The 26,830-nt window shown below is 42.1% G+C and overlaps 1 protein-coding gene across 1 annotated transcript in view; it reads left to right on the forward strand.

The window, feature by feature from the left end:
• Positions 1 to 26,830, forward strand: part of LOC126162691 (probable imidazolonepropionase) — a 191,658-nt gene that overhangs the window by 24,115 nt on the left and 140,713 nt on the right. The window contains exon 2 of the mRNA XM_049919344.1: positions 4,612 to 4,768. Coding sequence (XP_049775301.1) covers positions 4,659 to 4,768 — 110 coding nt within the window. The 5' untranslated portion in view covers positions 4,612 to 4,658. The remainder of the gene's footprint in view (positions 1 to 4,611; positions 4,769 to 26,830) is intronic.

The following is a 26,830-nucleotide window of genomic DNA, read 5'->3' on the forward strand; positions in this document are numbered from 1 at the left end:
TATTCCAGTTGGGTTTCCATCTCCCCGTCTAAAAGAGGAAAAATATTTTCTTTGATCTCAGATTATAAAACATCTTTCCATAGCTTCGGCGCCACAATAAGCTCCGAAATACGATCTCCTTTGCATTCTGAATGGGCTTCCTCACGCCATATACACAACACAACGCAATACACAATTCGCTATGTGTTTCATGTGAGCCGCTTGTAGTAAACAAAAGATGATCGCTTTGTTTGAACAAACCTAAGGCGAGGCTCTAGACTTGACCGAATAAATTTGCTAAAGCTAACATGTGATAAAAGTTCCCTACTACACTACGCCAAATATATTGAACAAATCAGTTTGGTCAAATAAATTTGCTGGTGTAATTCCGACCTAAGTAAAGTTGGCCGCCTACCTCAGGGGAAGAGAGTAAGTAGCATGACCATTGCGGGGTTATAGCGTGTGAGAGGGGGACTGTTTTACTGTTTGACAACTCAGGGGTGTGTGCACTCTTGCCGATCAGCTGCAATGGTATAAATTTCGGCACAGAAGTAACATGGACTCACGACTGCGCATTACAGAGTTGGCCATTTTCAAATGTCGTGCTTACCTGCAGAAAAGAATGTTGTTGTAATACAAGACAATGAGTAGAAGAAACATGACATTCAGACCAGTTATTAAACACTTGTGATAGTGTCTCACATTGCATAATGCATCGAAACACAAGTACATTTATTGTTATTAATCAATTAATCATCCGCTCACAGAGACAGCATAACAACACTTTGTCAAACACTTGTTGGAGTTGTGGTCTTCAGTCTAAAGACTGGTTTGGTGCAGCACTCCGTGCTACTCTATTCTCTGCAAACCTCTTCAGTTCGGAATAACTATTGCAACTTAGATCCTTCTGACTCCTCTTACTGTATTCATCTCTTGGTCCCTCTCTACGATTTTTACCCCCCCCCCCCCCCCCCCACATTTCCCTCAATACTAAACTGGTGATCCCCTGACGTCTCAGAATGTGTCCTACCAACCGATCCCTTCTTCTAGTCAGATAGCGCCACAAATTTCTTTCCTCGTTAATTCTATTCAGTATTCCTGATTAGTTACGTGATCAGTCCATCTAATCTACGGTATTATTCTGTAACACCACATCTGCAAAGTTACTATTCTCTTTTTGTCTAAACTGTTTATCTTCAGTGTTTCGCTCCCATACATGGCTACATTCCATACAAATACTTTCAGAAAACACTTCCTAAAACTTAAATCGATATTCGATGTCAACAAATTTTTCTTCTCCAGAAACGATTTTCTTGCCATAGTCAGTCTACATTTTATACTCTCTCTGCTTCGGCCATCATCAGTTGTTTTGCTGCCAAATAGCAAAACTCATCTACTACTTTAAATGTCTCGTTTCCTGAGCTAATTCTCTCAGCATCATATTTCATTCTACTAAATTCCTTTATCCTTGCTTTGCATTTTTTGATGTTCATCTTATATCCTCCTTTCAAGGTACGGTTCATTCCGTTCTGCTGTTGTTCCAAGTCCTTCTCTGTATCTGAAAGAATTATAAAGTCATCGGCAAACCTTGAAGTTTTTATTTCTTCTCCATGGAGTTTAATTTCTGCTCCAAATTTTTCTTTGGTTTCCTTTACTGCTTGTTCAATGTACATATTGAACAACATCTGGGATAGGCTACAAACCTGCCTCACACCCTTCTCAACCACTGCTTCCCTTTCATGCCCCTCGACTCTTATAATTGTCGTCTCCTTTCAGTTGAAGTTGTAAATTGCCTTTCGTTCCTTGCATTTTACTCCTGATACCTTCAGAATTTCAAACAGAGTACTCCAGTCAACATTGTCAAAAGCTAACACTAACTGTGTCACAATAAGAGTCCCGGTGGCAGCAATCTGAAACAGAGAACACTCGACCCAAAATGTTGCGAATGGTGTTGTCTTTTATAGATCGATACTTGGTGCAGGCGACCAGCTTATCGCTCCCTTACTGTCGCTAGTCTACGAGGGCCCTCATACACTGAAGAGCCAAAGATGCACGCAAAAGTGAGGCAACACGACATGGCATGGACTCGACTAACGTCTGAAGTAGTACTGGAAGGAACGGACAGTATTAATCCTGCAGGGCTGTCCATAAATCCGAAAAAGCACGTTGCAAGGCATCCCAGATATGCTCAATAATGTTCAGGTATGGGGAGATTGGTGGCCAGCGGAAGTGTTAAACTCAGAAGAGTGTTCTTGGAGCCACTCTGTAGCAGTTATGGATGTGTGGTGTGTCGCATTGTCCTGCTGAAATTGTCCAAGTCCATCGGAATGCACAATGGACAAGAATGGATGCAGGTAATCAGACAGGCTGCTTGCGTAAGTGGCAGGTTCCATGGGTTCATGAGGTTGTCTCCATACCCGTAAACGTCCATCCACTCACTAAATTCTGAAACGAGACTCGTCCGACCAGGCAACATGTTTCCAGTCATCAACGGTCCAATGTCAGTGTTGACGGGCCCAGGCGAGGCGTAAAGCTTTATGTCGTGCAGTCATCGAGGGTACATGAGTGGGCCTTCGGCTCCGAAAGCCCATATCGATGGTGTTTCGTTGAATGTTTCGCACGCTTACACAGCCCAGCATGGAAATCTGCAGCAATCTGCGGAAGGGTTGCACTTCTGTCACGTTGAACGATTCTCTTCAGTCGTCGTTCATTGGTCCCGTTCTTGCAGGGTCTGTTTCAGGATGCAGCGATGTCGGAGATTTAATGTTTCACCGGATTGCTGATATTCACGACACATTCGTGAAATGGTCGTACGGGAAAATCTCCGCTTCATCGCTACCTCGGAGATCCTGTGTCCCATCGCTCATGCGCCGACTATAATACCTCGTTCAACCTCACTTAAATCTTGATAACCTGCCATTGTAGCAGCGCAGCAGTAACCGATGTAACAACTGCGCCAGATATTTGTTGTCTTATACAGGCGATGCCGACCGCAGCGCCGTATTCTGCCTGTTTATACAGTATATCTCTGTATTTGAATATGCATGCCTATACCGGTTCCTTTGGCACTTCAGTGTAACACTCTTACTGTATGTAGGTTACCAATAAGATCGGTACATAAGCGGCCTGAGGTGACGTCCCACAATGTCAGAATTGCTCTCAAGCAAAAAAGATTGACGACCAGTGCTCTGTAATGCCATTACTCTGTATTGGCGCTTTAAACACCCAACTCTTACGGTATGAAGCAGTGAATTCTACCTTGTGGCCGTATTGCATGTAACATTAGTAGTCCTTCCTTGTTGGTTTTCCGCCTGGCTGTTGTGTACTGACCTGATTAGCTCGACTCTTGGGTTACCGAGGGAAGACTTTCGAAATTCTACGCCATTCTCAACACTATTATTTGCGAGTGCTTCGCTGCATTCATCAGAAATATTCCTTTCTAAAAGCTTTCCTGTGTAACCTAGTGATTGTTTAGTTTGCTGATAAATGCAGAACTCTGTGGCCTCTTGAGTCGTCAGTTTGACAGGTTCCTCCACTGTACTGCCATCGCCGATCTACAGGGTAACAGCTAGTCGGATATGCACTTACAGCGGCCCTCCAGAAAGTGCCTGCAACATTAATGCCCAGATGGACACCCTTCTCCACTTTTCCTGTCTGTGACACGACGTGACTTGTGGTCTGGTTCCCCTCTTACACATGCATCATAGCCAAGGCCACCTTCCTGTAGTGCCTCCCTTTGAAAATTGTTGACCGTTTCCGTGAAGCAAGTCTCTGATGAACCAAGAAGCTTTTCCTTGTGAATCTGAGCTTCATAAATTGGGTAATGGAAACTGAATAGCCAAGACTTTCTTGAAACTTCCTGGCAGATTAAAACTGTGTGCCCGACCGAGACTCGAACTCGGGACCTTTGCCTTTCGCCTCGAAAGGCAAAGGTCCCGAGTTCGAGTCTCGGTCGGGCACACAGTTTTAATCTGCCAGGAAGTTTCATATCAGCGCACACTCCGCTGCAGAGTGAAAATCTCATTCTGGAAACATCCCCCAGGCTGTGGCTAAGCCATGTCTCCGCAGTATCCTTTCTTTCAGGAGTGCTAGTTCTGCAAGGTTCGCAGAAGAGCTTCTGTAAAGTTTGGAAGGTAGGAGACGAGATACTGGCAGAAGTAAAGCTGTGAGTACCGGGCGTGAGTCGAGCTTCGGTAGCTCAGTTGGTAGAGCACTTGCCCGCGAAAGGCAAAGGTCCCGAGTTCGAGTCTCGGTCGGGCACACAGTTTTAATCTGCCAGGAAGTTTCATATCAGCGCACACTCCGCTGCAGAGTGAAAATCTCATTCTGAAGACTTTCTTGTTTGATGTAGCCCATATGACAACACACTCAAGTATTTCTTCTTCTTTACAGACCTCCTGTATGATCTACGTCTGGCTTCATATAATCATATATTTCAATTGTGTAGGTTGAGAATCATATACAGTCTCCACAGTCTCCAGTTTAACATTGTACCTATGTACTTTTCTACAGTCGTTTGTTAGCGGGAATGAGCGTTTTCCTACGCATGTGGACTGGAGCTCTACCATGTCTCAAAGACTAGAACAGATAACGAGGCAAATAACGTGTTTACTGCAATTTTTTTTCTTTTAGTTAAAGAGTTGCTGACATCGCCGTCGCCGAGACTCTGCAAGTTCAAGATGCGGCTGTTGATCCACTCTGCAGACCAGGTGGTAACTCCTGTCTCCGTAGAACGGGGCAGGAAACCAGAAGTGCGTGTCCTTCATAATGCAGCCATCGCCGTTGATGAGTGAGTACTATAAGCTCCCTGTGGTGGGCAGTACGTACGGATTCCATGATTGAGGATCTGTCATTTGCAGAACAGGAAATATGTTCGCCATAAAATGCTATCATTGCCGCCGGCTTTGTACCTTCTTAACACGAAACGTATATTACCAGCCAATCACATCTTTTTCAGACATTAAATACTAGTTTTGAGTGGCAAAATCGAAATAATGTAAGTTAAGGCAGAGATGGTTTCCCACAGCAACAGCAGTGAAAACCATTAGGACAGAGCTATCCACATCGGTTAGATCAACATAAATAATTAAAAATGTAATGCAGGTAACTAAACGTACAACATGTTTCACGCAAGCACAGCATCAACGATACAATATAGGGATTCTTCAGGAAAACGCAGTGAAAATGAAACATTGAAGTTTAACATGTTACAGCAATGGAGCTGCGCAGAACTACCACATGCAATCTAGCGAAACTTTAATCCAGATACGTCATCTACACATAGCAGACAAGCTCTCGAGTAGGGCTGAAGTATAGTAATGAAATGTCGTGTGACGAGGGCCTCCCGTCGGGTAGACCGTTCGTCTGGTGCAAGTCTTTCGATTTGACGCCACTTCGGCGACTTGCGCGTCGATGGGGATGAAATGATGATGATTAGGACAACACAACACCCAGTCCCTGAGCGGAGAAAATCTCCGACCCAGCCGGGAATCGAACCCGGGCCCTTTGGATTGACAGTCTGTCGCGCTGACCACTCAGCTACCGGGGGCGGACTGAAGTATAGTAACGGGCTATGATAACAATCAATGACAGATATTTGCGGTTACCCGCGAAGGTATCGTAACAATGATGTGCATTTGGTGCAACTATTTCAATATCTTCCAAAACCTTAGGGGCAAAATTGTACTGACGCTAGCAGTATTTAGAGATCAGGAATGGATGGTCAGAAATTGATATTTCAGGCGGTATGAGATCTTGAACGCCTTTAGTTCTGCATGGACGTTCATAGTGCTACCTAGGAAAACAGTATATAATCGTCTGCGATGTGACAATGTTCATTTTTTCCCATGAGGTGACATAAATCCCTGGTGTACGGAAATCCTCTCCAAATGGAAGAGAATCTAAGGATCTCTCTCTGCAGGGATATTTCAGAGACACGGAAAAATTTTATGTGGTGTTCTAATGCAAGCACTAAGAAAGCCTTTCAACGCTTTGAAAAGCTCCTGAAAGCTTAATTTGTCGCTATAACGTGAAAGCTGTTCGTGCCAATAAAAACAGAAAATTGTTTTCTGTCTTATTTTCTTATCCTAAAGTACTGAATTTATGATCTTCTACCTTCTATGTATGAGGTTTGTTCAAAAAATTCCGGAACATTCGTGATTTCACGCCTGTGATGTGTTGGAACGAAATGCGGTTGGCGCCCTGCACATGCCTGTGTTTAATGTGTAACTGTAGGAAGTTTCTGAGCAGATCGTTGTGTCGCACAGTTTGCAAATTTGGAGCTGGCGGAATTAAGGGAGCAACGCATCTGCATTAAATGTTGTGTGAAACTCTGGAAAACCTTTAGAGAGACACACCAAATGATGCAGGAAGCCTACGGTGATGAGTGCTTAAGCCGCACTCGGTGTTACGATTGGTTCACACAGTTTAACCCTTCCATTACCAAGCTTTTTCACACCTCTATTTTTCCAAGCGGGGTATTTGGACTATCCCCAAAGAGTTTTGTGTTTTATTGTAATATTTGTTCTCAGATTTAGTTATTTCTATTGAATGGGTTTATTTAGTATTGAAAATCAGCTTTTCAAGTTATTAGAAGTATTGAATCAGATCACAGATACAAAGTACAAAAAAAGTTTTATATGTTTCACTAAATTCGGTACTCAACGAACAGAAAATTAATAATCTATGTACCTCAACAGTCACTACAGTAAAATAACACTTTTTCAACTTTTCAGTCAAGTACATTTTTGCATTGCATACACTCCACAGTAACGGTTTCTTCTCTGTGTATATCACGAACAGGTTTCTTGCACGTTACACAACAGAATCTTGTTTTCCGATCTTCGTTTCTCTTGCAATCTTGACATCGTTGTGGCGTTGGTAACTCGGAACACTGGGTCTGGATCACTGCTGTAGGAATTGCAATACAAGCTTTCTGTGCATCTTGTACATCTTTATGAAGACCGTTGATATTTTTGGCTCTTTATTCCATGTTGCCTTTGCTGAGTCCAAATGCCAGTTCTGTCGTGAAGAGTTTACGTCGGCTTCGGTTATTCTTTTGCCATTCAGGAAATCTTTGAGTGTACAGAATATATGCATTCAGTGCTGCAATATCTATCATTTCCATGAAGATTCTTAGTGGCCACTGCCTCGTTCCTCTAACACAACTGTATTCTCTTGTCATTTTGTCCCCATTATCTACAGCACCTTTGGTTTTGTTGTAGTGCAGTATGATTTCGGGTTTGTGTTCACTTTCTTCACCACTCACTTGTCTCTCATTATGCTGAGCAGAGAGTAGTATTACTGCCTTTCCCTTCTTTGGAACATAGGAAACTAGGGTCAAGTCATTTGTGAAACCAAACATTGAAGAGTGAACTTCTCTCTTTCTGTTTGGCAAGAATTCCTTTGGTATCTCTTTCTTATTGGTTCGCAAGGTACCAACCAATGTCGTGTTTCATTTTAGTAGTTTAGCAGCCAGTGGAAAACTAGTGAAAAAATTGTTAGTTGTTACACTATGACCGTTATTCAGAAAAGGTTCCATCAGATCCAAAACAACTCTCTGTCCTTGATTCACTTCCCGAGTATTGTCCACCATTCCTGTGTAAATTTGGATCTGTAATAATTAAGATGTCTTCAAATCAGCACAAACCCAAATTTTAATGCCATACTTGCCAGGCTTGCTCTTCATATAAACCCTAAAAGGGCAGTTTCCTCGGTACGTCGCTAATCGTTCATCAATAGTTACGTATTCACATGGATAGAAGTTCTTGCACAAGTTAGATTGAAATTTGTCGAACATTATCCTAATGGCTTGTAGCTTGTCCATGGTTTCTTCAGTTGTCTGTGGTCTTATGTCTCTGTTGTCAAATCGCAAGAATTTCAGTATAGACAAAACACGGTTTCTTGACATGGCAGCAGAAAAGAATGGTTGCCGAAAGGCAACATTAGCTCCCCATACATCGGAAGCACTTGCGCGATGCCCGTGAGTTCGACCAGCTCCTAGTAGAATTGCTAATACAGGGTACACTTCAGCTGCATTTATATTTCTCCATGTCGTTTTGTTCGAAGAATGAGCTGCAGTCCACAAAGAAATTACTCTTTTGGCTTCCCAGTTCGTTTCTTCTACAATGATGCTCATGATTTCCAGTGAGATAAATAATAAAAATGACTCTGTTATTGTTTTGATTGTTTTTCCATCATTCACTGGGCCAGGTGTTACTTTCAAAATGTTGCGACGTCGACGCCGCCCACCTTTTGCTGGTTCACTAGAAAATTGTAGTCCACTTCTAGAAACAAACAAATCTCCAGTGTCTTCGTCTTCTTCTTCTTCTTCTTCTACTTGTTCACGTGAATGTGCAGTGTCTTCTGATATTTCATCATCAGCTTCATCTGATGCTATGATATGGTCTTTGTCAAGAGGTTCCATATATTCATTCAGTTCATTATCAATGTCCCATTCATTTTCATCGTCACTGACATCAGAACTGTATAGAATTTCCATGATCTCTTCGCTAGAAAGTCCTTTGGACATCCTTACTTGCAGATGAAATACTGACTCGTGTAATGTCAGCTCAATAGTGGACGTCAAATTCAAATCAACAATAGTAACCAGCAACAATAACAAACATTGGATCTATGACAAAACTCAACAAAGAAGATGTATGACAGATATATTTCCCAAAATCTTCTTTTTCTACAAAAAGGAAATAAGACGTTTCATACCAAGCGGAGTAGTCTCACAATCCCACCAATAAATGACTTGAATAACAATGATAAAGCCAAAAAAATTAGACAGTCGTGAGTGTGAATTCAGCGTCAATCATTTTAGTACAAAGTCATGAAACCACAGGCATGTGGCCCTTCAGATAACATTATTATAGGGAAAAAATCAACCTGGGGTAGCCAGAATACCCCGCTTGGTAACGCGAGGGTTAAAAATGGCTGGACGGAAGTTAAAGATGATCCTCATAGAGGACGCCCCCCGGGCGTCTACCAATGACGCTCGTGTCAGGAACTTCAACGACATTGCTCATGCCAATCGAAGACTGACTGTCCGAGAGATTGCGGAAGAATGTAACATTTCAGTGGGATCATGTCATGAAATCCCGACACAACATCGTGGAATGCATCGTATTGCCGCCAAGTTCCTCCAGCGGCTCATAAGTCAAGACCAGAAAGACCTTCACCTCACAATCTGTGAAGAGCTTTTGGATCGCGCAAATGAGAACGAGGTGTTCCTTAAGAGATGATGAGACGTGGGTCTACGGTTATGTTGTTGAGACCAAGGTTCAATCTTCAGAATGGGTCGGGAAAGTTTCTCCAAGACGAAAAAAAGCTCGTCAGGTCTGGTCAAATGTCAAAGCTGTGCCGATAGTTTTCTTTGACTTCGAAGAATATGACGAGTTCATGCCACAGGGACAAACTGTTAACCGATGGTAATACCAGGGCGTCTTGCGATGCCTGCGAGAAAATATGAGAAGGAAACGGCCTGAAACGTCGCGAGACATTTCATGCCTCTTGCATCACGAAACGCACCCGCACATTCACTCCTGTTGGTGCGTGACTATTGCGCAAAAATGAAATCACTGTGCTGCCACATCCTGCGTACTCTTCAGACCTGGCCCCTGCGTACTTTTTTTATTTCCAAAGTTGAAAAACCCGTTGAAAGGGCGAATATTTGAAACGGTACACGAGATAAAAGAAAATTCGTAGACGGCGTTTCGCGTGATCGAGCAAGAGGCGTACCAAGACTGCTTCCGGAAGTGGAAACGGCGTCGGGAGTAGTGTATCAACTGTGGAGGCAAGTATTTCGAAGGAGACCATGCACAGTAAGTAAAAGGTACGCTTAGAAAAATTTTTTGGATGAAGTTGCGGAATGTTTTTGAACAGACCCCGTGATTTTTATCCTAATGGTGTGGGATGCCACGTACATTGCAGTAGTGAGGAGTAAAAGCTCCCAAAGAATTTTATTTGGAGGTTTGAGAATTTAAGCTTTTTCACCTGACTGCTGCTTTGTACAGGTTGACTCTGCTGGCTAAACCCGAACTCGCTAAAGAACACAACTTCCTCCACTGACGACCAGCCTTGTGCACGTAATGATGCGACCATTAAAAACACTGCCTTCTATGACGAGCGGTGAGCCATTAGGATTGTAGTTATTGGTAGTGCACTCAAAATAATCAGTTACGTATCCTCCACCTTATGTATAATTGTGACTCTTAAGGGTTTGGAACACACTGTGTAAGCTTTCAGATAGTTGCACCAAAGGCGAACAGTTGCAACACACTTGTAGTCGTGTACCTTCGTAGGTAACACAAATCTCTGTCACTGATTCTTGTCATATCCCCTGTATATGCTTGAGTGAACCATCTGGATACCGAAACTATGGTTAGAAATGGTTACCATCACCTACAGTAATGTAATTAAAGGACATAATAATTTCTTTTATTTACACATAATGTATTTTGGGCCATGTCTAAACTGAAGGTAATTATCCTTCACAGAACTACTTAATACATTACCCTGAAAAACCTAAACAAAAATAACGCTCATATTTCCATCACAAGCAAAGATTTAAACCCAGAAATATCAACATTCTACTAATAATTATCTCAATGTCACTTTTATGTATGTTAGTTATTAACGGCCATGATACGACCAGCACACTACAGGCGGACTTTTACTGGTGTGCTTCAGTTCATATCATCATCAGGCTATAACAGGCTTCCTGGTGGCATCGATCATCGAGTGGCTTACACACTGTGTTCCAGAGAAGGCAACATCTACAACTGGGGTCTGTTGTGTGGATGGCTGCGAATGGGCCGCAATAGGCCAGGTGTCCACTCTACCTCATAATCATTTCTTGCATTCACTACTAAAGCCTTGAGCGCCCTTACTTCAGAATACCAGACGTTACAGCAAGGCAGATGCGGCTCGTAGTTAAAAGCTTCGAGACGGCGCCGTCCCGAAATGCACTGGAAGACAAAAAATGACACACCACGAAGAATTATCGGAATGGGACGGACTAGATGTAACATACATGTACAGAAAAACAAACAAATGATTACAATTTCAGAAAAATTGGATGACTTATTCAAGAGAAAGTGCTTCACAAGTTGAGCAAGTCAATAACGCATTCGTCCTCCGCTGGCTTTATGCAAGCTTACGTTTCAGCAAGATAACGCCCGTTCGCACACGGCAAGAGTTTCTACTGCTTGTCTTCGCGCTTGCCAAACCGTACTTTCGCCGGCAAGGTTGCTGGATCTCGACCCAATTGAAAACGTTTGGGGCATTATGGACAGGGCCTTCCAACTATCTCGGGTTTTTGACGATCTGACGCGCCAGTTAGAGAGAATTTGGTACATCCAACACCTCTGTCAAGCAATTCCAATTCTAGTATCCAGCCACGTTATTGACTTACTCAATTTATGAAACTCTCTCTTGACTAAACCATCCAGTTTTTCTGAAATTGTAATCATTAGTTTATCTGTACATGAGTGTCACATCTACCCTGATTTCCGTCCCACTCGGATAAATCCTTCGTGGTGTGTCCTTTTATTTTCTTTTTTGGTCGTAGAATGTATATATTAAAATACGTTTCTCAATAATGGATTAGAGAATTTAAATTATCTGTGATTGGGTGTATGGTCATGAAACCAAAAGCAAATAAATGAACGAAAAAGAAATTATCAGAATGCATTTTGAATGTTCTCCACACTAATTTACGTAATGACAGTCGACGTTTATGGAACTGTTGATAACGAGTGATGTTTTTCGAAAAGGTTGCAGCTAGTCTTAAGTTTGAGTTTTGAAACGCCAGTTAGTTCCGTTAAGGAGAGTTTTAGAGGTATGGCTTCTACAGAGTACAATTCTTATGGGCCGCGACATACTCATTCCCCGCCATCAGCGTTTACCAATGTGTACCACCAGTCCAGCCGACCTGTGTCCACAGGTTTCACGTTCAGTAAGGCAGTTCCTGTGGTCATTTAAATCTCGGCGAGAGCTGTAGTGTGCAGAATTTCATATGAGGGGAGGTGACTTCATATCTTTTACAGCGAGCAGGTGGTTATGGATGCTCATCGACTGTTGTTTTCTAGTACTGAATCAGCTGAAGTGTTGGTCGTCTACTCATTCATATAATCCGCGGCCGCTAATATAGTAGTAATAATTCTTTGTAGCTCAACGGCCAAGTGCAAGTCTTTCAATTGGACTGTAGTTTAACTGTGTAATCCGAACCACTGCCGTTCCTGACAAATCTTCACATCATTGAGAGGAGAAAGCTATGATAAACGCAGATTAAAAACTCCTTGATCCAAAGAGGTTCGACCCAGTGACCTTTCGTTAACTGGACACACACATTACCACTAGACCACCAGACCCAACGAAAGCAAGCGCTGTCAACAACACGTTGTTGCCTGCAGCGTTTGATCCTAGTGATGGAGTCCCCCCCCTCACCCCCCCCCCTAATCTAGGTACTTGCTAAACACCTGGACACGGTGGTACGTAAAAAGTTCGAAATCTCATAGATGGACATGCGATCAAATATTCTGATATTGGGCATCTTTTGCCTCTTGTTTTTCGACTTATACACGACGACAGACAATACAATATAATGCCTGAAGATTTCCCAGTCATGTGACACGACAAGTTGTTCCGCTTGTCATGGTGATAAGAGTGGTTTCTCTTCAATACAGCAGCTGTCTCTGATTCAACTCTTGGTTATGAGTCTATTTCAAAACTTGTTCTAAGCTCTGACATAAATTATTTTGACCAAACGTGTTTTTTCTTGTTATGAGGAGTGGTCAAACAATTTTAATTATCTGCTTAAAAAATAAGGCTGCGACCATGAAACTTGGTGTTGATATTAGCCCTTCTCTACCTGTTCGCCCTTCAATGTGCCACGTTTTTTCCAACGATGGAGGGCTAACAGAGACCTTGTGTAGAGCGTCGGTTATGCTGTTTTGTGTACCCCTAGACGCTACGGCCAGATCTCTGGTGACCTGCAGAGAAGGGGAGCACTCCATATGATCACGCAAGTTAATTAAAGGAAATAATAATGTCGCGCAACGGAAACTTCTCACTGAGTGATAATTTATAGGGCTGACCCAATCAAACATGACTATATGACAATATGGGTACCACACGGGGTTTGGGTTGGGGTTGGGTTGTTTGGGGGAGGAGACCAGACCGCGAGATCATCGGTCTCGTCAGATTAGGGAAGGACGGGGAAGGAAGTCGGCCGTGCCCTTTCAAAGGAACCACCCCGGCATTTGCCTGTATTGATTTAGGGAAATCACAAAAGCCTAAATCAGGATGGCCGGACGCGGGATTGAACCGTCGTCCTCCCGAATGCGAGGTACCACACGACGCACAAAATTATGCATGTTATGAGCGAGGGGATAATATAATCTATAACAGAAACAAGTGGTCGCTTTGACAATCAGATTTATTACCGCAAAGTGAAACACATGAATTACCTACTGAAATAAATAATTGAAGATTAAATGCTTGGACAAGGGGTTCTAACGGTGAGCTGTAACCTTGGCACAGGTGGGTGGACACGATAAAGGCAAAGTTGTGCAGATAATGCACTGTCCAATCACATTAATCTGACCGCCCTGTCAAAAACCTGAATAATGCTCTTTTGCAGCGCGGATAGCTGCGAGATATGCGGGAAAATAGTCAGTCACGTTCTGGAAGACACCGACAGGGATATGGAGTCATGCCGACTTCAGAGCCGTGGCCAGCTGGGCTAGGTTTCTCGGTTGAGGATCCACGGCGCTGACATCTCGATCGAGGTAGTCCCACAGATTCTCAATTATGATCAAATCCAGGGAGTGTGTGACACTTTACATTGTTCTCCTGGCAGAAGCCATGGTGCTGAGGAAAAACATGTAGGGGTGGGCATGTTCTCCGAGGATAGATGCTTACTTGTGTTGATCCAGCTGCGTTACTGGCGTGCAAATTCCATCCTTTGACGCGGTAAACAGCAGTCAGCATGGGTGCACGAACCAAGCGCTTGCTGCTGAGGCCATATGCAGCAACATTCGCTGAACGATCTTTGAAGAGAGATTGTTCGTAGCCCCTTGGTTCATCTGGGCGGTCAGTTGTTCAACAATTGCGCTTCGTTCTGCGTGTACACATCTCCACAGCCGCCATTCACCCCTGCCATCTATGGCCCGTGGTGCATCACAGTCGCCTCGGCGGCGGTTTTGGACAGCCATTTAGCCATTTCGGAAATGCTTCCACCCTTGGCCCGAAAGCCAATGATCATGCCATTTTGGATGTCAGATAAATCGCTCTGTTTATGCATTACGACGACTGCACTGTTTTCCACGTCTCCCCAACGTGCTTTATAAACACTGCCACCTGCTGTCTGTGAATGGTTATTGCATGCTGACGTTGAACACAGGCGGTGGTAACGTTAATTTGAGTGGACCGTGAACATGGTTCAAATGATTCAAATGGCTCTGAGCACTATGGGACTTAACATCTGAGGTCATGAGTCCCCTAGAATTTAGAGCTACTTAAACCAAACTAACCTAAGGAAATCACACACATCCATGCCCGAGCCAGGATTCGAACCTGCGACCGTAGCGGTCGCGCGGTTCCAAGTTCCAGACTGAAGCGCCTAGAACCGCTTGGCCACACCGGCCGGCATCGTGAACATGAGTACGACCACTAACTGTAAGCATGGTTAGTAAATTATAGGAAGAACATGGAAAAATGGGACTGAACACCAGTGATATCGCCAAAATGCATACTGAAAGCAAACTAGCTGGTTGCGAAGCATTAAAACGGAATAACTGGCTCCTGAAAGGAGTGAATTAATGTAACATCCCTACTGATTCGCCGATGGCAACGATGGTGCATATTACTCTTACAATAACGCGGAAGGCAAGGGTGATAGCAGCCGTATACTCAGAGTCCAGCTCTCCTTCTGTCATCAGAGTTCGAGCGTAAACTCCCTTATCTGTGACCGCAAGGCACACATCGTCAGTCATTCTAATTCTTCGCCATCAAGACGCCAGGGTTTACTCCTCCATCCCTTAACGTGAAGTCTATACTCTGCAGCCGGCCCTGTTGTGTCAAAAGTAAATTAGCCGGCCGTTTTGGCCGAGCGGTTCTAGGCGCTTCAGTCCGGAACCGCGATGCTACTACGGTCGCAGGTTCGAATCCTGCCTCGGGCATGGATGTGTGTGGTGTCCTTAGGTTTGTTAGGTTTAAGTAGTTCTAAGTCTAGGGGACTGATCACCTCAGATGTTAAGTCCCTTAGTGCTTAGAGCCATTTGAACCTAACACGAAGTGTTTACCCCTCCATCTCCTAACTTGCAGTGCACTCTTTCGACGCCTAGCATGAAGTGTTCTCGTTCTGGATGCGCCAGATCGGGAACTTGCCGGTCAATAGTGGCTGACGTTGCAAGTCCTGCCCAGTAAAATTCAAGTAAATATGTTAAACCACCATAGCGCTCTGGATCCAGAGTACGCAAACCTCCTCACCCGCGCGGACAGTGCTTCGTTAAGGCGGTGTCCCCTGACGAGGACGTTGTTGTTTTGTTTTAATGTGTAATACGAAGATACGCATGGATGCATACGCTACTTATGTAATATGGTTGCGACTGCAAGTAGTACTGTTCAAACTACACACAACAGGGAGCTGCGAGTTCGTTCATGTGTAATTAATATGGGTATGCACATGTACGCTGGTCAGGTGTATCAGTCAGGTTTAAAAGGAAATGACATAGGCCACTGCATTAATTGTTAGATCATATCATAGAACATGGTCTTGTATTTATTTGTTTTTAAATACCTGTAGAAGATGGAGGTGCTATGTAAGGAGTTAATTAAAAAGGTTATTAACCAAGATGACATGATGACAAGGTTCCTTTCAGACCTGTAACACATCTCTGTTAACTATTCAATGTGTAATTGTGCAACACTCGACCAGCGCGTACGTTTTAATCATACTGGTGTTGTGTATACTGGTTGTCCACGATAACTTGACGATTATATTGGTGGTGCCAGAAACGGAGAAAATCGGCACTAGTTGAAAGATGTTTGTTTAGCTCCGAACGATGCCAACGTCATGCTGCCCCCAGACGAGAAGTATTACTGTCCAATACTAATGGTGCCAGGACTGCGCCAAACAGCCGACGCTGCTCCTCTCCCCTCGGCAGTCCAATGCTGAGGCAAAGCACGTGTCCTGCCGTTTCCAACAGCCACTGAGCGAATTGTCAACGTATAGTGAACAAACAGTAGATAAACAATTCTATTTGCAGCCGCTAGAGCGCTTCATATTATTACTCAATCTCATGTGTCCACAAGTCTCCTTGTTCTCATATCTCCAGGACACTCCACCGAACCACTCTGTCAGTCATATTATGGGTCAATGTTTCCGTCTTTTCCACCAACTGAGCATAGATTGTGAAAGCGTTGTTCCCTTTAAAGTAAAATGCAAACAAATTACTTCACATATTGTTTAGTGTCAATGAGCTGCGCCTCTTTATTTTTTTATTTTTCTTTGTTTACTTTTTTTTTTTTTTTTTTTTTATGATGTAATGTGGCACTGGGATTTCAATGTGTAGCCCCTCAGTAATCACGTAACTTGTTTTTTTCGAGGTGATAATTAAAATTTTATGACAACGTCTCTTGTTTATGCCATGCCTTTTTATTTTACAAGTGACTAGGCGAGCTAACGGACGTTCGGATAACGGAATTACTTCAAACTTCTTACATTTCTAATAGTCCATTACGACTACATAATGTGCAAGTAGTAGGGCGTTCTACTTAGGCCATGGGCGTTATGTTTAGTTATGATAAACTAAATATTTTCAGTCTATGCATTTTTTTTTAATTATTTTATTTTTTTTGCCGAGCAGGTATTGTTATTAGCGTTAAGCAGATTATGTGCGGCCCAAAAATAATCTTCTTCCAGTGTGGCCCAGTTAAGCTAAAAGGTATTTCGAGAAAATTGCGAGAGAAGTTTCGCGCATCGATGATGTATCACTGGGTTGCGAGTCTGAGCACGACGTGGCGGCGGTCACGCGCTTAGCGTTCAGGTTCCGTAATCGGTGGGTCATGGATCGAGTTCCACTCATTTCTTTTAATTTGTACTTTTTAACATTAGTCATATTATCTCATGTGTATTATATTTGAAAGGTAATATAATGGAAAGACACATGTATTTGCATGAATTTATATTGAATTTCCAATATTTCGTCGCTGTTTGCTAGTTTTTATTATCACAACAAATATCATAAGATTTTCACTCTGCAACGGAGTGTACGCTGATATGAAACTTCCTGGCAGATTAAAACTGTGTGCCGGACCGAGACTCGAACTCGGGACCTTTGCCTTGCGCAGACAAGTGCTCTACCATTTTTTTTTTTTTTTGATCGTTGTGTTTTTTCTTTGCGGACGTCACATGACATCCGGTTAAGTTCGTTTGTTGATCGTTTCACTCAGTTTTTTTTTTATTGCAGAGGCCAACCAGCTCTCTGACCGAACACGCTGAGCTACCGTGCCGGCGTCCATCAGAGCTATCGAAGCACGACTCACCCCGTCCTCACAGCTTTACTTCTGCCAGTACCTCGTCCCCTACCTTCCAAACTTTACAGAAGCTATCCCGCGAACCTTGCAGAACTAGCACTCCTGGAGGAGAGGATATTGCGGAGACATGGCTTAGCCACAGCCAGGGGGATGTTTCCAGAATGAGATTCTCACTCTGCAGCGGAGTGTGCGCTGATATGAAACTTCCTGGCAGATTAAAACTGTGTGCCGGACTGAGACTAGAACTCAGGACCTTTCCCTTTCGCGGGCAAGTGCTCTACCAACTGAGCTTCCCAAGCACGACTCACGCCCCGTCCTCACAGCTTTACTTCTGCCAGTACCTCGTCTCCTACCTTCCAAACTTTACTGAAGCTCTCCTGCGAACCTTGCAGAAATAGCACTCCCGAAAGAAAGGATATCGCGGAGACATGGCTTAGCCACAGCCTGGGGGATGTTTCAGGAATGAGATTGTCACTCTGCAAGGTTCGCAGGAGAGCTTCTGTAAAGTTTGCAAAGTGGGAGACGAGGTACTGGCAGAAGTAAAGCCGCGAGGACGGGTCGTGTGTCGTGCTTGGGTAGCTTCGATGTAGAGCACTTGCCCACAGAAGGCAAAGGGTTCGAGTCTCGGTCCGGCACACAGTTTTAATCTGCCAGGAAGTTTCAACAAATATTATATTTATAATCATCGAGAAGAAAACGACCAAACCGATAAAGTTTTCCTGGAAATGATTGCCTGTCGTGATATCCGAAATACCTTACACCTACAGTCGGGTAAGGTAGCGAGAACTGATGTGCACCTGCTCGCTTCGATCTGCAGACACAGGTTTCAAGGACGAGCAACAGGCTTGGAAAGTCCAAGTGAAACATCAATGAATAAAGGTATAAATAACTTTATTCGGTAATGAAATGAGTTACAATGTACGATTAATTGTCGGATGTACTTTCGACATTACTAATTGCGGAATTGCGGGAAGGTATTTTTCGTGCAGATACGGGAAACAGAATTTAAAGGGGCATCTGCTACATCGAATGAATGGAATTTCCGCACATGCACGAGGAATCTTCAGATTTTCTAAGAAAAGACAAAACTCGTTGACATTTTGAAAAATTTCCCTTTTTTCCGTCAATTTCGATGCAAACCACGCGTAACGTAACATTTTCGTAAATATCGGTGCCGAAAATTGGCGATGTAGGATAGAGGTATTTTAATAGCGTCTTCACGAGAAGCATTTTCTCGTTCGTTGTCGATCAAATACGGACAAGTCTGAAAGCGTTTGATAAAGTTTTTAACTTGCGAACGGCGAAATAACATTGGAAACTCAGTAAAAGAATGCACCAGTTTTTTTAATTATATTATTATTCAAATGTAATATGTATCAAATTATATAAGTAGTGTTGAAAAACGTATAAATTTAAAAAAAAAGGATGGGTAGGACTCGATCAAGGGATCCACGGATTAGGGAGTTCTTTTTTAAGGCGGTCGCCTTACCTTGTTCTTTTATTAAGGAAGGATAGCGTGGAGGGAAGGGCGGGAAGGGCAGTGGGCAGGGGTCGTAACACGAGGCCTGGTCACAGTGTCCCCTTCGCTATCAAGGGATTAGGACGGTGCAGGGAAATCAAGAGTGGGATATACTATAATTTCTTTAAATTTATATTTCCTTTATAAAACACCTAAAATACGTCTAACTAGCGTCGCATGTCGTATGTTATTTCGCCGGTAATCGGTCGTGTTCGTGTCAGCTCGGTTAGTGGTTATCTTCTCCTGCCTGATCATGATCCAGCTGTGTGGAGGCTCGCTTAGGGCACTAGCTTGAATGCTAACCACGTGACAGCCGCCATCCCATGCTGAAAGATGCAACACAGCGTTACAGCATTCGACGCGTAGAATTGTAAAGTGTCAGGCAAATCCAACACCTTCCATGAAAACCCTGACATGATAAGCAAATCTGGCAGTATGTCACATAGCTCCGAATAAATCCTGACATTTAATTAACCAAAGTAACACCATCAACGAGTGAGCAAATGGAATACCACAGACTAACACAGGAACGCCTGAATGCACGTCATACCTTCCCACCGTGAAACAGACGCAGTTCCGAGGGGAGAAACGAGAACAGAAGCCGAGAGCAGAACCGTGTTAAGCTAGAAGGCCCTGCGATAAGGGACAGACACCCACATAGCCGGCTGACCGCCAGGACCACCCCCAGCCCATGTTAAAAGATAGAGCCCGCCAGAAGAACAGTATAGATCTTACGATAACACTAAACGGGCCACACCAGCTGCAAGTTTTAGCGTGAGACTATTTCGCGTCTCTGTTACGTTGTAAACGTTAAAAACATTGCCCCACCACGAAAAGTATAACGTTTCTCATTGGACAGACAGAATTTTTGTAGGCAGAGCTTAAGGTTAACATTGAGACCCTGATTGGTCAGTTGAAAACACAGCCAGATACCTTTTTTTAAAACCAACTTCGGTAAGTGTAGTAAGGAGAAGTTACGAGAGAGTTGCTTCTGAGACGGCGAGGTGCGTGGAGCTGTGCCGCCCGCCGCCCCCTGACGCTGCCTAAACACCGACAAGCTAATGAATGCACGCGATGCCGCATTTTTGAGCACATAAGGCTTCACTCAGAACTGCAGAAGTCTCATCTGTTACATCCCCTTTTTACGTAATACTAGTATCGATCGTCAATTAAATCTCATGGTGTTCACATTTGCTACTTGAAGTAAAAATCTGAAACGCGATGATTTTTCTGTTATATAATTATTGAGAAGCCACATCAGCCACTGTAATTTACGACAAGTTAGATAAGTAATTAAAGATAATTGAGGGTCACTGTAGACCATTTTGATAGTTTTCTCTTTTATGAAACTTAACTTAAATCTAGATTGTAGATGTGATATGGCATAGGTCATCCTTCGATCCATTGTAGAACTTGGAAACCCATTCAGGGAATATTCGTTCACATTTTTGTTGAACACAGTTGGTTTTTATCATCCTGTAGTAAAACGTTTTCTTTTATCAATAGTGCAATTTATGAACAATGTTTTGTGAGTAGAATAAAATTTCCAGTGGTAAACTTAGCTGCTTTTTCGACGTTATTTTACCAACTGACTAAAAATAGGAAAGCCTTGAACCCCTTCCACTAAATTTAGTTAGTATTAAGATTCTTTTACAGGGAGTGCAGTGGAGCTGACGCTGAAATCATTAAGTATTTGATTATATCATCGCTAGTCCCACTGAACTCTTCTGAACTCTACATGTCATGTGTGTTCTGGCGTCTCCTTACCAGCAACAGGTCCCAGGTTCAAACTAGTCAGTTCCCTAAAAAAACACGCTCAGAGCATTGTTGCGCGAAAGTGGTAGGGAGACACAACTTAGAACAAACAGATACCACGCAGAATGTTAGAGAATGGTGACCCTGCCAGGATGGTAAAATACCATGATTGAAGGTCGATCACATGCCCAACTAGGTCAGAAAAATATCCTGTTAAAAATTTTCGTAATAAATTTTTTTTTAAAGACATGAATAGTTAAAAACAGTAGCTGCAGCGATTGATAGTAAGAAAGTATTCAATAGAAAGTGAGACATTCTAGCAGAGACAATAGCATAATTAAGTTATGAATTTTAATATTGTTAGAATTAAGTTTTCTCTCCAATGCAAGCGCAAAGGTGGCGGATACATAGTTGACAAGTTGGTTCTGACCCAACAAGTAAGTGGATGGATTGTCAGTCTTAGGTATAATAAGTGTCAAGTCGTGTGAACAAAAAGTATATGAAACGCGTGAGATCGTATGAGCGCATGTTGACGCGAAGTAGGGCGCGTGAATCGCTTTTAAAACAGAAAATAAGGGATTCGGAAAGGATAGCAATGGCAGATCGAGACATTGACCGAATTGAGGTAGAGACACAGCATTAAGATGGACAGAGAATAGAGGACAGTACAACAGACGATGCAGTATCGCGAGAAATAGGACAGATAACGCACCATAACGAGGATAATGTACGCCAAGGCATAGAAAACGTAGGTCAGCATACTACAGAGGACAGGAAAGTAGAGAGACAGTCGATGAGGATTCTAACTTGCGTCTTGAATGCGTAGAACCCATAGTACAAGTAATAAGAGCTTCCTCACCACAGAGTACAAGGAATTCGAGCAGAAACGTGTCACCACACAGTTCAATGCAATTGGTTGCGAACCAACACTTGGGCGAAAATACAGAGCGTAGGACGTCGGAAGGAAACGCAATACGATCCACCAATCTGGCAGAATTATTACAACAAATTACGGAAACCATGACAAGCAAAATAAAGAAATAGCGAACCAAATTAAAATTCAGAATGCAGAAACCACGAGACAAATGCGTGAGATTAAAGAAGAAAACAAAACAATTCAGTTACACCTAAGTCATACTGAAGACGAGGCAAAAGAATCTCGAAAAGTGATAGGAAACTTAATGACAGGTCACAATCAATTGAGAACAGACATTGACAAGGTACAAGTGGACGTACAAACATTGCGTAATGACACTCAGGACGAGATCAAAACATTACGTAACAACACCCAGGGAGAAGTCAAGAAACAAGAGAAACAGTAAACGTAATTACTAGACAAGCAGCAGGTACAGCGCGTGAAATTGTTGAAAACAGTGTGTTACACAAACGTATCACAAAAGCAATGCTGAAAAGATATGATAATCGCATAGTCAAAATAGAAGCGCAAACGAAGTAACAATTTCAGAAATTGCGAACAGAGTTGTTGCAAATCATTGAAGAGCGTAGTGAACAGGATCGAACGAGCACTGAGTCTGCAACCACATCCGTATCTGTAACAGCACCGTAAAAACAAGCAATTAACGAAGACGTTACGTATTTGCGATTCCAATCATAGGATGAAAGTAACATACGTGAAATCAGACAGCCTGCACAGCAACAAACACGTTTCCAAATTCTTGATGAACAAACGGCACCACAAACACATGCAGAACCACAAATGTATGTTTCAAGACAGTCTGGATCGTGCAATGAAGCGGCAAGGTTAGCCAGACAAGATACCGAACCAATACGTGACAATGGAAAGCCAGGTCGCGAAGAGTACAGTGCAATGCATTCAGCTACACGTTCAAAACCGATGGAAGAAAATTATGGCGTACCACTCCAACGATATCAAGCAAGGATAGGCGAAAGTTACAGTGGACAATATCCAATGGATCTACCACAACCGGAAAGAACGACAGGAGAAATGATCAGAAACAAAAGTGGCGAAGAATCGCGAATTTCATATGGAACTATGACGAAGTATGACAACGATCATTTCCTCACAGTCAGAAAATTTCAACACTTTCGAGAAGGAAACTCATTACATCCACGAGTTGATCAGTTCCGAGTAGGATTACCAGAACACTGGACGCTAGCATACAAATTAGACTTTATATGTGCACACATGTCAGGAACAGTCGCAGAAACCATGCAGAATGTTGCAGCGACATGCCGATCGTACGGAGATTTCAGAGAGAAGTTTCTCTCACGATATTGGTCCAGCGAAGCACAGAATAGAGTGAAGTACGAATTATTACAGAACCCATATTTTGAAAATTCAGGAGAGAAGAGTCCCGTGAAATTTTTCGAAGTAATGGCAAAGAAAAATCAATGGTTAGATGTACCATACACTGACGGAGAGTTGATTAAATTATGCGCGATGAAGTTACCATTGATATACTAGCAATCATTAGTAGGTCGCGGAGGCAATGACGTCGAAGCATTTAAAGGCATTCTAAGGGAACTAGAGTTTATATTTTCGGAAGATGACGCAAGAAAAAGGCGAAGGCACATGAAAACGAAAGCAAAAAGCAGTGGAATCCACAAGACACAGTACGAAGAAACAATACTTACGGACCACGTGATAACTTCGCACCAAGAAACGACAACAAATTTCAACAAAAAAACTGTTATGGATTTAGAAGAGAATACGGCAATAACTATAATTCACCCAGGAACGGCAACAACTATTACAGAGGGGACAGTGACAACCGGAACGGGTATTGGAGAACCAATAGACCGACAAATTATCAACAAAGAAACCAACTTTAACAAGCGGAGCAAGAAAAGAGAATACAGATAGAAGAGGTGGAGGTAAGACCACCAAACCCCGAAAAACGTTCGAATTGACAGCTAAGCGCCCATGCTAAAGAAAATGACGAACCGACCCAGGACAATTGCAGCACCTGGAACAGAGAAGTATATACCTTATCACGAGAAGAGAAGAAGGAAGAAACAAAACCGCAGGGACCAGATGAAAACGAAGACAGGAAAATAACAATATCGTGTTGGGACGAAATTAATTGGGAGAATACTGACGAGGAAGATGAATTACCAGAGGCCTGCACAACGAATGTAGGAGGAAAGGACGAAGTAATGAGTATTGCAGAGCTATTTGAGATGGAAACCAGAGAAAGCAAATTCAATGAGGATAATGCGCAGTCGACAGAAGATGAAAATAAGTTACTAGTGGACACAGAACCCAACGTATATAATGAAGGAAGTTATGAAGCGACAATCAGAGCATTTAAATGCGATTATGAGGAAGTAGCGACGAAGAAGGAGAAGATAGACGAAGATGAGGAAAAAGTAGAGGATGTTGAAGAAAGCGAAAATGAAAGAAGAAATAGAGAAGAGGAAATAAAAGAGAGAGAAGTAACAGTCGAAGCTTATCCTACAGAAAGTTCGAATTCACAAGGGAAATTCCTGAAAAGACTCATGTATGATTCAGTGGAGGATTCGTTAATGCAAGAAGAAGAAGAACAGAACCAACCCTTTCAAATTCAACAAATTGTGAAGGCCATGGTAAATCATACCCCAGTCAATATTGTAATTGATAGCGGAAGTGAACTGACCGCGATCTCAGAAAATTTATTCATGCAGTGTAATGCCAATGGGGAATTGCCAGTTCTGAAAACACGTAAGATTAAAGTAAGAGGTCGTATTAGAAACAATGCTGCGGAAGTTACGAGACAAACAAGGTTTCGTGCCAAGGTCAAAAGATCGAAGCCAACTTCGTGATTATACCTAAACTAACTGTAGATTTGATTATAGGTGCAGATTTTTTAAATGAGAGACGAGTGATAATAGATATGGGGAAAGGTAGCGTAACATTCGGGAATGTCACACTACTCTTTGAGCAAAAGCTAAAATTAGAAGAAATACCAGTTATAAACAAACAATTAAGAATGATGCGAGATAAAGAGGATGAAGAATTAGAATGGTATGCACAAAAGGGGGAATCGCCTCAACTCATGTTAAAAGTCAATAAAGAAATTGACGAAAAATTTCAAGAAATTCAAGTAAATAATCAGCACAATATTTCATGTTTATGTTGCATATAAGATCGTCAGGAAAAGAAGAATGAAGAGAGAGGAAGGTGGGAAAAAGAAAGTAGTTTCAATAAAAACAAAAACAAAAATAACACCAATAGCAGCATAGATTAAGGTGAAGGGATAAAGCGTAGATAGTCTAACAGCATGAAATATTAAAATGCTATACACCATGACACTACACAAAAATAAAAAACGAATTTGAGTATTCTTGTAGAAGTTAAGACTCAAAATATCTTAGAATTGTAACATGGAAAGGGCGCCAAAATTTGTAAAGCTTTTTAAAAAGGCGTAAAACAATGTAGGTATTAGACATATGTTAGATGATTATAAATAAAACTTTTTGTAAGAACCATTGTAAAAACTCCAGCAAGAAGCAAATGCAACGACCCACAAGTTGCAACGAGAGAAGTATCAAGAAAGAAAAGGACGTGATTAGCAAGACACGATTCCTACAAGACAGAAGTGTCGAGAGAAGGGAAAGGACAGCGAGACCATCAAAGGGTACTTGTACCCAAAGTCGACAGTAAATCTACTGCTAAAAGGGACTCGTGCAGGGTCAGACAAGCAAACACCAGACTTTCGCCGCTCGTAAACACCGGGACGCCCCGACTCAGCGAAGTGAGCAAAAAACGGCCTGACGAGAAGACCGCTTGGGCAAGCCACCACTGGCAAAAAAAAAGAAAAAAAAAGTGTAAAAGTCACACTACTGCTGTTAAACAGCACGCTGATGCACAAAACTGAAGAAAACTTCCACAAAGTAGAAATGACACGTCCAAACAATTTAGCAAACTGTTATTAAGAGAAGAACTTCAAAGCGACTAGTTATCAATAATATTCCCATATCCTGCCCAGAGAAGAACCAAGAATCAAGTAAGAAGCAGAGAAAAAGCAGGAAGAACAGAAGTTGAAGATTTGCAAGATTGAGACCAAGAAAGAAGATGGGTGAAGAATAGACGACATACCTTCCAAAATCCCTATCCTATTGTAAACTAGTCGTCTGTGAAGTATTACAACGAAAAACGACCGCTTTCAGCGACACATAACGATGACTTTCACGCATACAAAGCCAGTAAACCACGAAATTCTGCACTCTCAGCTCCATTCCATTATGGGACCTCCACAACAGCAACACACAGTTGCAAAACCAACAAGGAACGACGAACGAAGCTGTACATCAAATACTTGCCCACATCCATCTCGCTCAAGTCCATCATCTTCGTGCAAAAACATTCGCCAACCTCATGCTCAAACACTCATAGGATTATGTGAATGTGTGAAATCAAATTATGTGATGTAGAAATTGTGCAAAAGACACGTGTGAAAAACTAATTATGTTAAGCACACCAGACAGCTAATAAACTACAAAATAACAGTCAATGACTATGGACTTAAGTAAAAATTGACTATCGATAAAAATAAGTCATTAATTCTGAAATGGACAGTGTATAAAGAACAAAAGTAAGCCATAATAAACACTAAAACTATATGCTACTATTTTCTCTGCATAAAAATAAAAGAATAACTATATTTTACTTATTTTCTCCTTATAAAAACAAATAATCCAAAATTATCTTGGTGCATGTTTTCCCTTTTTTTAACATTTGTACCATTTGTTAGGATAATATCTCAATACTTGTGTATGTGTATTTCTTTGTCAAAGCAACTCTTGGAAATAGTTCTTATTTGTTAGTGTAACAATGTTGAAATGAGTGTCTAGAAACAAAAACATTTTACTTGTACATGATATTTACAAAATGTGTTAGGAATAGATTTTACTTAATTACCACATTTATATAAAAAAAATATTTCTAATAAAATCGATGTGAAAGACTCCTCACTTTCGATGACAAACTTCTTAAAAAACAAACTTCACACTTAAATAAAGAAAGAAAATAATTAAAAATTAATAATGATAATAACATAAATATATTCT

This window comes from Schistocerca cancellata, chromosome 2 (assembly GCF_023864275.1).
Source record: "Schistocerca cancellata isolate TAMUIC-IGC-003103 chromosome 2, iqSchCanc2.1, whole genome shotgun sequence".
Lineage (NCBI taxonomy): Eukaryota > Metazoa > Arthropoda > Insecta > Orthoptera > Acrididae > Schistocerca > Schistocerca cancellata.